Here is a 14,450-nt window from a genome sequence, read left to right on the forward strand (position 1 = left end):
ATATAAATGTATGTAGGAACCCTAGGTTATAATATATGGTGTTATCATTTTGAATATACTTGTTTGATTACAAAGAGTAAATGGGAAAGATTGATATCGGTGTATGCTAAAACAGCTGGTTTCTATGTACGCTATTATGATGACAGAAGAAATGTGTTACTATGTAACACTAGAAAAAGTAAAAATACCTGTTCTAGAATTAAACTAGACGTGTAAACCTTTTATTGGACTATAATGATCAGCACGCGGGACTTATGAAGCACCTTATCGCACCACACCCCTGGACTTCAATAGCCACCATTACCCCGTTGAGACAAAAAAACCTGCGCAGTTTGTATATTACCCCTTCGCTACCTTAACATTCAAATAACGAGTGCGCAACTTAGTAAAAGGTTTGTGACAAATTGCAAGTTGATTTCTTAGATTTTCAATCATTTTTTTCAACCAATATGCATCAGAATTGTTACGATACGTTGTCCCACTATGGCACTGGGGAATGTCTTTTCTCTCTTTTTTTTCGTAGATGGCGGAAGCTGCAGCCACATCCGTGCTGGGTACGATCAGTCGGGGACACCTCGAATGCCCGATTTGTTGCTGTCGTTTCACCGATCCCAAGATACTGGACTGCCTGCATAGCCTCTGCCTGAACTGTCTGGAAGAGCTCATCAGCAGACAGCAACCCAGGGCAGAAGAGATTCCTTGCCCAGTTTGCAGGCGGGTAACTGCGGTACCAGACACCGGATTGCAGGGTCTACCCAACTGCTTTTTCCTGAGTGCCCTCGTCGATGAATTCAACAAGCAGGAGCGGTTGCTAGGAGATGCGCCAGCGGATACTCGTAAATGTGAGGAATGTGACGAGGGCTTAGAAGCCGTCTCAAGGTGCTTGGACTGCTGCAAATTTATCTGCACAAAATGCCTCGAATCCCACGAACGCATGAAATCCATGAGACACCATCGGATCATTGGACAAGAACAAAACAGATTCGATGTAACCCCGATCAACACTCGGAAGAAAGCTACTCCGCAATGTAACCAGCACACTAACCAGAATCTATGTTTTTACTGCGAGACATGCAAGACATTGGCGTGTGGGAAATGTGCTGCGTTAGATCATCGGGCAACGGAGCATGAATACAGAGAAGTCGAAGATGCCATACGATCGTACCGTCAGGATGTCGGTGAGATCCTACAAAGGTTCGAACAGAGCAAAGAGGAATTCAAAGTTGCCGACGACTCACTGACGAATGCCAGAAACCGGTTGAGCATCATTGTTACTCGGGCTTGCACAAACATTACCACCAAAGAGGAAGAAGAGATTGCCAAGATCAGAGACAAATCTCGGTTTCTCAGAGACAAAGTATCTCAAATCGTAGCAGAACGAGATAGACAATTCGAGAGAGCCCAGCAAAGCAACCGTGACAAAATGGAGTGGGCCGAGCAAATCGTAGCGACAGTCAACGACTTGATGCAGCAAGCTGACGGCTTCGAGCTTTTGGACCTCAAACCAAAGGTGATGCACAATTTAGAGTTCCAGAAGGAACTCGAATTTGAGCAGGCACAGCATAGGCTCTCATTCATCGGGGTGAATTGTCCCGACGTCGTCACAGATACAGACCTGGGTGAAGTACTTCAGGAAGAAAGATGGGAGTTGAGGGAAGAGATTTCTGATGTGGTGCTGGCAGAATTTGAGTGTGCTACAGGCGTCGTATGTCTAAGCAATGGTGACATTGCCGTAATTGACAGTGATAAGAAGCAGTTGATGAATTTTACTTCCACTGGGAAGTATAAAACAACTGGTGGGGAGAAGTTGAATGAATTATGGGGAGTAGCTGCGACTTCCGAGGACCTACTTCTGGTCACTGATGAGGGGTTTGTTAAGGTGTTTGATTCCAATCTACAGTTCATTCGACAGTTTGAACCTTCACAGAATGAGGACGACGTTGATACAGACAGTCGTCTTACCGATATCGCTGTGGACAAGAACAATCGGATAGCAGTGGCAATCGGTGGGAGAAAGCTGATATCTCTCCACCATCAGGATGGGTCCTTCATCACGGCAATTCCAAATGGTATGGTTGGTAACGATTCGGCAATCGCGATCAGGGAACGCATTATCTTCACAAACTACGAGGAGAGCAGGTTACTTTGCACTACATATACAGGAGATGAGGTGTTCAATATCAATACTTCACTTGACGGGGAACCGGTACGGCCCTGTGGTGTGTGCTGCAATGATGCTGGGGACATCTATGTTTCCGTTAATCTCAAGGAAGGTGAAGACGGTGAAGTGCACCATTATTCAGCTGGCGGAGTGTTCATTGGGCGGGTGGCTCGCGGACTTTACTGCCCCCTTGGCCTGACATTCACGCCAAGCAGAGACCTCGTGGTGGCTGACAAGTTCTCCGTCAAGATTTTCAAGCGGGTGTAAACGGGAAACTCTCCTGATTTATCAACCATATTTCAAACGTAAACACGATAAGCTGACATTTGATTAACCCATTTAGGCAAGTGCCGTTATTGTGGACAATTTGTAACGACTGTGTCTCAACGTTCGAATCGTCGAATAAACCAACTATTTGTTTTTCTCAGAACCACACAACTCACTAAAACTAAGAAATGTCATTTACATGGTGTTACCGCAAACCTCCCATCCAATTGACCGTGCCTCATTTTTTCCCCTTTTCCTCTTGACGTGAGAAATATGAGTTTGAGATGCACAATTCGATTTCTGTTGCGTTTGGTCGCGGACTCCGTAAATACCAGTTGAAGAGGTGCAGACTATTATATCCTGAACATCCCTGATAAAAAAAACTGTTGATGTGAGTTTTTGTCTGTTTCCTTTTATACTTTAGTTGATTATGTGCATGCTTGCGAAAACAACATTCACGTTAGGCGTTGAGGTCAAGAGGATCTATATACCATTGACTCTTATCGACTACAAAAAGGCCTTAGATACAATACATCGTAATTTGATATCCTAAAGATAATCGGGTCCCACCCTGACTAATTAGATCAAATAGAACATAACTACACTGCTACCCGGGCAAAAGCTGAGCGAAAAGACACTCCTGGTTACTCTTGTCCTCGATGATGCCCGTCTATTTATTGCAGGGTTTACTAACACCCCAGGTGATTGCAGGTTTCACTATGAGCCATGCTAACAGAGCACCCCACTCTCTGAGCACTGCACGAGGAAAAACATAATAGTGATTTTTTTCGAATTGGTTTACAAAGTATTCATAAATTAACCCAAAGAAATTTTAAAAGGTTCAGCCACGATCAAAGTAAGGAGAATGACCAACATTTTGTCGATGGGCCCAAGCGTTCCGTGGGCTATTCTGGAGATGACTTTTCCTCCTCCTGCTGTTTGGTTTGCAACAAACAACGACAATCCGTAACAGCTGTTAACGGTTAAACAGATTGACTCAAATTACAATATAAAGAAATCGAATAATTGGCGATAATTTCATGATGACGCTCATTAATGAAAGCATTTCTCTGTTTACCTGTTAAAACGCAAGCCAGACTGTAAGATTCTTCTCCCTCGACCTGCCCCGCTTTCTCTGAACACATGACTCTGAGCAAGGACTCCAATTGGACCAGTCGGACCATTTTCCTGCGTAAATGTAACAGTGAAGTTTCGGTCATTTTGGTGATTAAATTCATTACAATATTTTTTGGCATCTGCCTTTGTTTATATTTTTTTGTCTGGGGAGTGGAATGTGGCTCGGGTTTTGTTGTCTTGGTTTTCGTCGTGACATTTTATCCAAAAGAACTGGCTAAATGTTCTGAAGTCCATTTTTTTTCTTCCGATTTCAAATATTGTTTTCTTTACATGTATATACACTGATGAGCTTACATCTTAATCAAACTGTCACCTCAATGAAATGACATGTGAAATAATTGTGACGTCACAAATGGCGTCATGTGATATGAATTCAAAGATTTAGCTCATTGGTATCGGCGATGATAGTACTAAAGTACACACTGTCAGAACACCTAGCTAAATTTGACTAGAACACAGCAAAAATTTCAGCCATCTGAATACAGTGCAAATTTGATCGTTTTCGTATCAAAATTAACTTGAGTGTTTTCAGAGTGTATAGACTTTGAAAATGATGTATCTATAGTGTCATCTAATATGTGATTTTACGTTTCATTTAAGTATTGATAATGCATAAAATCCTTAGTGTTGTAAGATAATTACTTTACTGTTCAACTGTATATTGAAACAGCCTTGGTGTTGTCACCAAAAAATGTTCAAATGTTTTTTTAAGTGTGGTTTTATCGTATTAGCTTTCTATAAAGTATAATTTTAAAGGTGTGATTGGTAGACAATTGGAATTTGCATCGAAAAATACTGTACAAATATCGTTTGCAAATATCGTTTTCTGCAGACTTTAATGTTTCCACAAATCAGTAAAATCTGATTTTGTCTCTTTTAGTTAAGATAATAACGAAGAACGCTGATTTTGATTGGAAGTATTGTGTAATTGTCTTAACGTAATTAACATTCAAATTAATTGTACAGCAGTTTTGTATACTGGATTATCACTTTGAAAAAAAAATAGTGTCTTGTTTTCTTCTTTAAAGCTGAATATGTTCTCACGTAGAGCAGCATTATAAACGGATGATGCATGATCTATCGTGCTGAAGCCTTCCCCCTGGTTATTTGAACCTGGATAATTACTCATACTGAATACTGTAATAAAAAGAAAGATTTAACATAATAACCAATGACGTTTTCGCAGTAATCTCCTGTCCAGTCGCTACTGCTACACACTCGTACAGCCTCGTCACCCTTAGTAGGAGTCATGTTGTCACTCGTTGTCATACTACGGGCAAAATGTAGACTGTTTGATCTGATATAAGGATAATTAAATTATTATTATTAAACACTTATTTTTTCAAAAGAGGTGTGGAAGTATCTTTAAAGATACTGCTCTCTTATTTCCAAAGAGTGAAAATTCACTCCCATCGATTGAAAGTAGGGATCAGACGCTTACGAGTGGAATTCATTTAATCCAATATATTGAGTTTTCACTCGAGTTTCCACTGGATTTACTCCCTTTTTTTCATAGTCTTTTAATCTAAAATGAGATGATTGTCAATCTAATCGTTTGGTCTCTATAGTCTCACTCTTTGGAATTTAGAAAGTAGTATAATATGTGTTTCCAGAGTAATTGAGAGGTTTTTTTAGAGTAATTAAATACAAATATGGACTCATGGAACCTTGCAACCACATTGCATTTTTTTTATTCCGAAAGCGTTACTGAAATTTAATGTGGTGCTTTGAAAATCGAGCCAAGGCCTAAAAAGCTATACAGTGTTTTCTGAGTACCTTGGCTTTTAATTGCTTCGGAATATGAGTAAATGGACAATGGGTAATTTTTTTGGTTCAAATTTCCAAAACAATCGCAAGGATCCCTTTTTCAATTTTTTTTTTTTTGTGTACACTTTTGCAAATCGTGCCATTATTCCAACTTAATATTCAAAATAATCAAGCTTGATTCTCAATGAACCATCTCTTTACTTCAGCGAAAAGGAACTGGATTGCAAACAAGCGAAAAGGGTAGGCGAGACATTAAAAGGTAAGTGTTCTGTCAGCAAAACCAAAATAATTCACATACATCCGTATGTGAATTATTTTTGTTTTGCTGACAGAACACTTGCATTTTTTATGATCCGTGGACAGAACTTTCAAACGGTGCTTGTGTTTATAATTCTGTAACTTGAAAAGAACACAAGTAATTTGAACGATTCCTGTACTAAAAGAAAGCTAAATTGTGCTTTTATATCCTAGATTTTGAAAGTGCTACATGCAGAACTTTATTTTAAAAATGTTCCGGCCATTTGGGTTTCCTTTTAAGCTCACCCTATAGATGTGCCGAGTAATAACTTTTTAAAAAAAGAGCTTTTTATTGGTTTTTGTTTTCAAACAAGCTTCATAGCGAAATAATTATGAAACGAAAGGTGGTATTTCAGTGCAACATTTTAATCTCAAGAACGAGGATGGCTTTTTAGGTATTGATCGTGGATCAATCAACGTTATGAGACATGTCATGAAGTCGGGAGGGGAAGAGGTATATTGAGGATTTACATTTAATATATTGCAAAATAATAGTAATTTAAATAGAAAATGACAATAAGAGATTTTTATACAATTTGTGGATATGTTTGTAGCTTAAGGCTTCCGTAGACATTGGTGATGTTTAGATTCAGCAACGTCATAACCATTGAAGTGTCGAGTCGACACTTCAATGGTTATGACGACACTTCGTCACTGTCGACACAATTAGCCGTTTTGAAATATGGCAGACAGGTAGGGGGCGCTGTTTGATTTCGGCTAAAATCTCTTCTTTTTATTTGCTCACACCAAAAGGCGCCCTCCCATTCTGTCCGCCATATCTCAAAGAGTCTATGCAGCCATTATCCACGGGGAGTGCATGAGTTCAGCCGGAAAGGGAACACCGGAAACGAGAAAGCCTTTTGACCTTCAACTTTGGCTGTGCATCGAAATTATTTTTTTCCCGGATGTGAGCAATACCCAGCAATGAGTGCATATAGTCTGAGCTTTATTCGAAGTGTACACCGAATGAGTGTGGATTGTTTGTATTTGAGTACCATTTACGACAGCCTGCTGAATGGTCGAACCAATGGAAATTCTTTAGCAATAACACAAAACGGAAACTAAAATACAGCAAAACTTACAGGATCCATGTGAACTGTGGTTAGCAAACAAGGTACTGTTTTTGTATAGGCGATGCTGTGAATGTAAAATGGCGTTTCCGGGTACATAAATTTAGCGGTGTTCAGTCACAGTGAACAGCATTTCTAGATTATCGGTGAGAGATATTCTGGAATTTGGTCACCGTGCAGTCCTATAAATGGCAGTGGAATTGAATCATTTCGTCTGAAGGGTTCATTGCAGGCTTACACAGTTCTGCTCTATAGATTATGCCCATAATGTGACGTCATGCCGACAGGCCACCGCAGGGCAATCCAAATATTTAAGCATTTGTTTGCATATCGATTTGCCCAAATTAAACATTTTATATGCAAACTTTTGATTCATTCATATTTCAAGAGATATACATTTAGTGCAGAAGAGAACCGTTTGGCATTGATGTAACAACCACATTATGTGACCTGCCATAGCATAATGAGGAATAACCCCCACCTTTGACTTTTCGCGTTATGTACATCATGTTAAAGCGCTAATCATTGGCTTTCCAAAGATGCCAAATTTATTTCTGTATCTTTAATAGTTTATTTCAAAGATATGCCGTAGGAACTTCAACAGTGTCCTGCCAAATTTCGCTTATCTTATTTCGAGAAAAGCAGCTTTAAAAAAAGACACGCATTGCACCACAAACGACTGTGAAAAACTTTCTTCAGTTTTTCCACTTTGGTGGGTATTATTTTCCAACAGAAATACATGGCGCTAATCTGGGATACCTTGGCTACTCAAAAACCAAAACAATCAATATCTATTTTGACATGATTTTTCTAGTATTTCCGAATTCAGGCGTCCATTACTCAAAACAAGGTTTGGGATAACATTCCTCAGTTTGCCTCAGTAGGTCACATGTTTCATGAAGTTGAATATGTCTTGTGGCTACTTATCTTATGTCTTAGAGGGTTTTCACATATCATTTCAAAACAGTGGAACACGGTGAAGCATGACCAGTAACACGCATCCAAGATATCCTGCGCCTACTTTATGATCAAACTACAATAGGTCATGGCTTGTTCATATTATCACTTTGTTGTTAGCTACCTTTTTTCGGGGGAGGGGCACACTATTCGAGACTCGGAGTCATCGCGAAGGGACACTTTATGGGCCTGGAGGAAATCTAAGACTTTTCCCTTACACATATACATTTTTTTGAACTGTATTACGTCATGAATTTAATGTATTAACTGTTTTTATTTATTATCGACTTTTCCTTTTGTTAATCATGAATCGTATAACTACATGTATTCTTTGTGAAGGGGGCAGACCAAGTACAAGCTTCAGCTTCTTGTCTGACCTCCCCATACTTTTCTTTTCAAGTTCCGTAAAAATGTTTACCTATGTACATAATTCAACTTACCTTATAAGTATTAATATGAATATTGTAAACCTTGAAAACACTGTAAATCCTTATAAGGTGCTTCATAAGGAGTCTCATATTTCTCATCAACTTCATATACCTGACTTTAATAATAGACGCAATTTTAGCGCCTTTGAGTACCTAATTTTTGGTAGATACGTGCGCTTTATCAGACTCCGGGATTATTATCATTATTATAGAAAAATCGTTTAATCGTCCCAATAGCGTGCAATGGTATAACTGACCCCCGTTAGTTGTTTGGTAATGCCATCCAATTTCATACTGCTCGGTAAATGTGTCCCAGAGCTTTAAATAAAAGAGTAACTGAGGGGGCACAATGTACGCTTCCCGGATTTATGCCTTATTCACGTGTCGGCCATACTGGATTGAGAGTGAGGTGAAATCTTCATTTTTGGAACTTGCGCAGAGAAATGAAGCAATGGCGTTACAAATTAATACCAGTCTGCTCTGGTGAATAATTTATTCATTGTGATTTAAAGTACTAAAAAACAAATGAAATTGAGGCTATTGTGAATAAAAAGTCTGGCGCCATCCCATGCAACAATTCACAATTTATGAAATCCATTCGGGGAGCACGACAAAAATGGCCAACTTGTGCGTAAGGCCGGGGTAAGCTCAAAATGAAATTAATCTAAAAACGTTCATTGGGATGCTCACCAAAATATCTCTTTCTGACTCAAAATGATGCTGAATATAATGAAAATGCTTTTGTACAGATTTGGTGAGAAAAGATGGCAGAAGCTGAAGCCAAATCCGTGCTGGGTACGATCAGTCGGGGACACCTCGAATGCCCGATTTGCTGCTGTCGTTTCACCGATCCCAAGATACTGGACTGTCTGCACAGCTTCTGTCTGAACTGCCTGGACGAGCTCAACAGCAGACAGCAACCCAATGCAGACGAGATTACTTGCCCGGTTTGCAGGCAAACAACTGCTGTACCAGACACCGGATTGCAGGGTCTACCCAACTGCTTTTTCCTGAGTTCCCTCGTCGATGAATTCAACAAGCAGGAGCGGTTGCTAGGAGACGCGCCAGCGGATACTCGTACATGTGAGGAATGTGACGAGGGCTTAGAAGCCGTCTCAAGGTGCTTAGACTGCTGCAAATTTATCTGCACAAAATGCCTTGAAGCCCACGAGCGCATGAAATCCATGAGACACCATCGGATTATTGGTAAAGAACAAAACAGATTTGATGTAACCACTATCGATCCTCAGAAGAAAGCTACTCCACAATGCACAAGGCACACAAATCATGAAATCTGTTTTTACTGCGAAACATGCAAGACCTTGGCGTGTGCAAAATGTGTTGCATTGGATCATCGAACAGCGGAGCATAAATATAAAGAAGTCGCCGATACCATTCGATCGTACCGTCAAGATGTCAGCGACATTCTGCAGAAGTTCAACAAGAGTAGAGAGGAATTTAAAGTCACCGACGATTTACTGACGCATGCCAAGGACAGGTTGAGAATCATGGTCGCCCGGGCTTGTAAAGACATTAAAACAAAAGAAGAAGCAGAAATTGCAAAGATCAGATACAAATCCCGTCATCTCAGAGACAAAGTAACACAAACTGGAGAGGAACGAGATAGGAAGTTCGCGGAAGTCCAGAAAAACAACCGTGACAAGATGAAGCGGGCCGAGCAAATCGTAGCGACAGTCAACGACTTGATGCAGCAAGCTGACGACTTCGAGCTTTTGGACCTCAAACCGAAGGTGATGCACAACTTACAGTTCCAGAAGAAACTCAAATTGAGAGAGGCACAGTATGAGCTCTCATTCATCGGGGTCAAATGGCAAGATGTCGTATTAGATACAGACCTCGGTGAAGTACTTCCGGAGGAAAAGTGGCAGTTAAAAAAAGAGATTATTGAGATCGGGCCGGGAGATGAACAATTTGAGTGTGCTTCAGGCGTCGCGTGTCTAAGCAATGGTAACTTTGCCGTAACGGACACTACTAATAAGCAGTTGATGTTGTTTACATCCACTGGGATGTATAAATCAAGTGTTAATCGAAAGAAGTTGTCTGACCCCTGCGGAGTAGCTGCCACCTCTGGTGAGCTACTTCTGGTCACTGATGGAAAATATGTAAAGGTGTTTAACTCCAGGCTAAAATTCATTCGCCAGTTCGCACCATCACATGATGATGCAGACGTTGATTCAAAGAGTGATCTTACTGGTATCGCCGTGGACAAGAAGAATCGGATAGCAGTAGCGGACAGCGGCAGAAAGCTCATATCTCTACACCATCTCGATGGGTCCTTGATTACAACCATTTCAAATGACATGATCGATACAGAGTTGACCATTGGGATTAGGAAACGCTTGATTTACACAAATTACCAGGAGTGCAAGTTGATTTGCATTACCTATACGGGAGATGAGGTGTTCAATGTCAATACTTCACTGGACGGGGAAACTGTACGGCCCTTAGGCGTGTGCTGCGATAATGCCGGTGAAATATATGTTGCCGTCGGTATCAGAGAAGCTGAAAGCAGTGAAAGCGGTGAAGGCGATGACGGTGGTGAAGGCGATGACGGTAGTGAAGGCAGTGACGGCAGTGAAGGTGAAGACGGCAGTGAAGGCGATGACGGTAGTGAAGACAGTGACGGCAGTGAAGGTGATGACGTTAGTGAAGGGGATGACGGCAGTGAAGGGGATGACGGCAGTGAAGGCGATGACGGTTGGGAAGGCGGTGAAGTGTTTGATAGCTGCGAAGTGCACCATTATTCACCTGCGGGAGTCTTCATCGGGCGTGTGGCTCGCGAACTTCGCTTTCCCTGCGGCTTGACATTCACTCAAAGCGGAGACCTCGTGGTGGCTGATGGGGACTCCGTCAAGATCTTCCAGCGGGTGTGAGCCATATAGCACCCCCCCCTTGCGTTTCGATTTTACGGAGGTGATGTATCAGGAGAAGAAAAAAACGTGCCCTTATTTCAGATTTTGTTTGCCGATGAACCCCTCCCCCCCTCCCCGCGAACAATTCTGGATCCACCCCTGAGTCCACACTTATTAATACTATTGAACGGTTCGTGTGATTCCTGTGGGTGCAAAATATCCAACACAGCAATTAATACTATTTTAATAACACTTCTACGGAAGACGGATAGTGCCAGTATATGAGTGTGAATATATTTTTTATATACTTATTATCTGGCGGCCGCCACATAATAAGTGGCGGCCGCCACATAAAAAAGTGTGAATATATATTTGTTTTGTACAGCGGCCGCCGCTTATTATGACGACTTATATGGCGGCCGCAACTTATTATGTGGCGGCCGCCAGATAATAAGTGGTGGCCGCTGTACAAAAAAAAATATTTTTACGCTTTTTTATGTGGCGGCACTTATTATCTGGCGGCCGCCACTTAAAAAAGTGTGAATATATGTTTTTTGTACAGCGGCCGCAACTTATTATGACGACTTATGTGGCGGCCGCCACTTATTATCTGGTGGCCGCCACAAAATAAGTGGCGGCCGCTGTACAAACAAAATATTTTCACACGCACCAAAAAATATATTTACACTCATTTAGTGGCACTATCCGTCTTCCGTGTGTTATTGAAAAGTATTAATTTCTGTGTTAGATATTTTGCGCCCATAGGAATCACAAGAACCGGGGTGAACTTTCAGGCTTTATCTCTGGGTTTAGATTTCGCATCTCTACTGAAAAGTAAACGTGAACCTTTTGGTAGTATTGGGTTTTCTTAGGGGAGCAAGGGTAGAATGTGGCTAAGGTTTGTTGTCTTTTTTATTGCAACATTTGTTTGAAAGAACTGACCAAATCTTCTGACTTTTGTGTTCATGCTTTTTTGTTTTTTGCGATCTCTGTTCTATTTCCCTTGCAATGTAAATACTTTAAAGAGCTTCATCTAATTAAATAGAAATGTCTCAATAGTGAAATTATGCATGTACATTGCCAGTTGACGTCATGTGATATCAATTCAATTTTTTAGTATATTGGCATTGGTAGGCTCTTTAAGATACAGACAAAAAATAATAAAACACCAATTTTGATTTAACAAGAAAACAGTCTTGCTTGCACTCACCCGAACACTTTGCAAAGTCGACTGATTTCTAATCAAATTTAACGAATATCTTCAGAGTGTATAGACTTTGAAAATGTTGTAAACATGTTGTCATCTAAAATGCGATTCTTCGTTTCATGTAAGAAATGAAAATGTGTAGACTGAATCATAATGTTGTAAGATATCAATAATTTACCTTACTCTTGCTTAATTTTATTTTTTGAACAAAACACGCTTGTAGTCATTAAAATTTACAAAAAATCTTGTCTTAGTTAAGTGTGCCGTTATCACAGGCTCAGAACGATTTCAATAGAGTTATAAGTAGGAATTTTGAATATGTTGAATATATTCTGTAGACTTTAATGTTCCCATGCATAAGATAAGTGTAACCCACATAAACAAACTACCAGTGTCACAAAGACTTCTATCTGTTTCGTTTTGATTTAACACTTTAATTCAACACGGATTTCTGAACAACAAATTACTTTTGATTAATCGGATTAAACTACTTAGACCGTATGAATACAGATTTAAGGTATTTAAGAACAACAAGAAAAAAATGTGCGCTCAACTTTAATAAAACATGTACATGTACATAATGCGAACCAGGATCCAGAATTCCTGGATTTTCTGTCTCTGTCCTCGTTCTGTGTTCCACTAACAAGGAACAGACAGTTTCAAAGGATATTTGCACGCGTGCTCTAGTTCCAGTCCAGGTGTACTGCTCCTTGGAGAACGGAATCAACCGTAGACTATCTCCGTACCCGTCGACTGGGGAAGAACTCTCCCTCAACAGGTTAGTCTCTCTGAAGATGGTCCAGATCAGGTGCACTCTGACCAGGGTCTGCACTTCATGCAGCTCGTCACCTGACGGCTGTGATGTGAGTCGGGAACGGAGAGCCGACTGAGTCTCAGCTGAGCAGAACCTGAGAGCTGGGACTTAGTAAAAACTGAGAGCTGAATCTGATGATCCAAACCTGAAAGCCAACAGTTTCAACAGGACCATTTCATCTGTCGAATTGAGCCTTCAAAATAGCGTTTTGGGCCCGTTTTACATGCCGATTGCAGCAGAACGTGAAGAAAACATGGATGCCTCCATGACAGTTGTGATCATGCTTTTTTTTCAGACTGCATCCATCTCTTTTACTTTAATAAATACTATCTCATGATGCTGTAAATTCATGTAAATTGCAAGTATTTGTTCAGTTGTTTACGTTATTAAAATGAATGGTAGATTATTGCATAAGGTACTGAATTTCCGTCTGTTGTCGTGATGAAGTTCACGCATGGAGCCGTGTTATAAACGCATGATGCGTACACGCTCAAAACGCTCGTTAATTTAGGTTGATTGAAAAAGAATTGAAAAAAATTGTAACCCACATAGTGTAAAATTTACAAAATAACCGACATATTTTCAACGAATCTCTATGCCAAAAAAACTTGACAGAGCTGGGATGTTTGACTCCCAAAACCCCCTGGATCCGCGCCTGATAACTACACAACCACTCGAGCAAAAGTCCAGCGAAAAGAAACTCTTTGTCACTCTTCATGTCTTCATTGCAGGGTTAACCAACCACGCCCCGGCTGAGCACGCACCCTGCGAGAAAAAAAATAATGACTTTTCATATTGGTTGTCATTGTAGTAATAATTTAAATACCCCAACATTTTTAACAACTTCAGCCACGATGAAAGTAAGGACAATTCACCAACATTTTTTCGATGGGCCCAATTAAGCTTTCCACAGACTATTCCAGCGATGACATTTCCTCCCACTGCGGTTTGTGTTTGCAAACAAAAAACAATCAACGACAACGAAATTTGGCATACCCTGGTTAAAAAAATATAATCAAGAAATAAATAAATCGACAAATAAACGACAATTCGCAACAGCTTTTAATGCTTAAACGAATATACTCAAGTTTCAATATAACCAAATCGAATCATTGTCGAACATTTCACGAAGACAAGTCGCATTTTACAAGCTGAGCTAAAATGCCTGTTATCATTGTTAAATGTAGTTATGCATTTGGACAAAATTGACAATTTCTGGTAGTATCCCATACATTCAGTTTCGCAAAGGCATACTTTTTAGCCTTGAAATGGGCATAAGAAGGGTTGAATAGCATTTAGCTCCACTAGTACACTTGAAAGTAACCAGTGCCATCATTTTATAGTACACTCCAATGGTAATGCAATATATGAAACTGTATCAAACCGAGAGCAGATGAGATTTGAAGGTTTGCATGGTAAAGGGTAATAATAATGTGGGGAATTAGCGAAAATCATTGAGGCGCTCCATACTA

General features: G+C 40.3%; 2 protein-coding genes across 2 annotated transcripts; both read left to right on the forward strand.

Annotated features, from left to right (window-relative positions):
- Positions 1-523: 523 nt before the first annotated feature.
- Positions 524-2,428, forward strand: LOC119725319 (tripartite motif-containing protein 45-like). The gene has a single exon (XM_038196700.1). The coding sequence runs from the start codon at positions 524-526 to the stop codon at positions 2,426-2,428; it is 1,905 nt and encodes a 634-aa protein (XP_038052628.1).
- A 6,420-nt stretch (positions 2,429-8,848) lies between these two features.
- Positions 8,849-10,978, forward strand: LOC119725320 (E3 ubiquitin-protein ligase TRIM56-like). The gene is made up of 2 exons (XM_038196701.1): positions 8,849-10,622; positions 10,839-10,978. The coding sequence occupies exons 1-2, from the start codon at positions 8,849-8,851 to the stop codon at positions 10,976-10,978; spliced, it is 1,914 nt and encodes a 637-aa protein (XP_038052629.1).
- Positions 10,979-14,450: the final 3,472 nt, after the last annotated feature.

Source organism: Patiria miniata, unplaced genomic scaffold (assembly GCF_015706575.1).
Source record: "Patiria miniata isolate m_02_andy unplaced genomic scaffold, ASM1570657v1 HiC_scaffold_19, whole genome shotgun sequence".
Lineage (NCBI taxonomy): Eukaryota > Metazoa > Echinodermata > Asteroidea > Valvatida > Asterinidae > Patiria > Patiria miniata.

Excerpts from the sequence above, each read along its gene's own strand:
- LOC119725320 (XM_038196701.1), top strand. The coding sequence starts at position 8,849 with ATGGCAGAAGCTGAAGCCAAATCCGTGCTGGGTACGATCAGTCGGGGA. Across the intron at positions 10,623-10,838 it reads AGAAGCTGAAAGCAGTGAAA|TGCACCATTATTCACCTGCG; the intron begins GCGGTGAAGGCG and ends ATAGCTGCGAAG.
- LOC119725319 (XM_038196700.1), top strand. The coding sequence starts at position 524 with ATGGCGGAAGCTGCAGCCACATCCGTGCTGGGTACGATCAGTCGGGGA.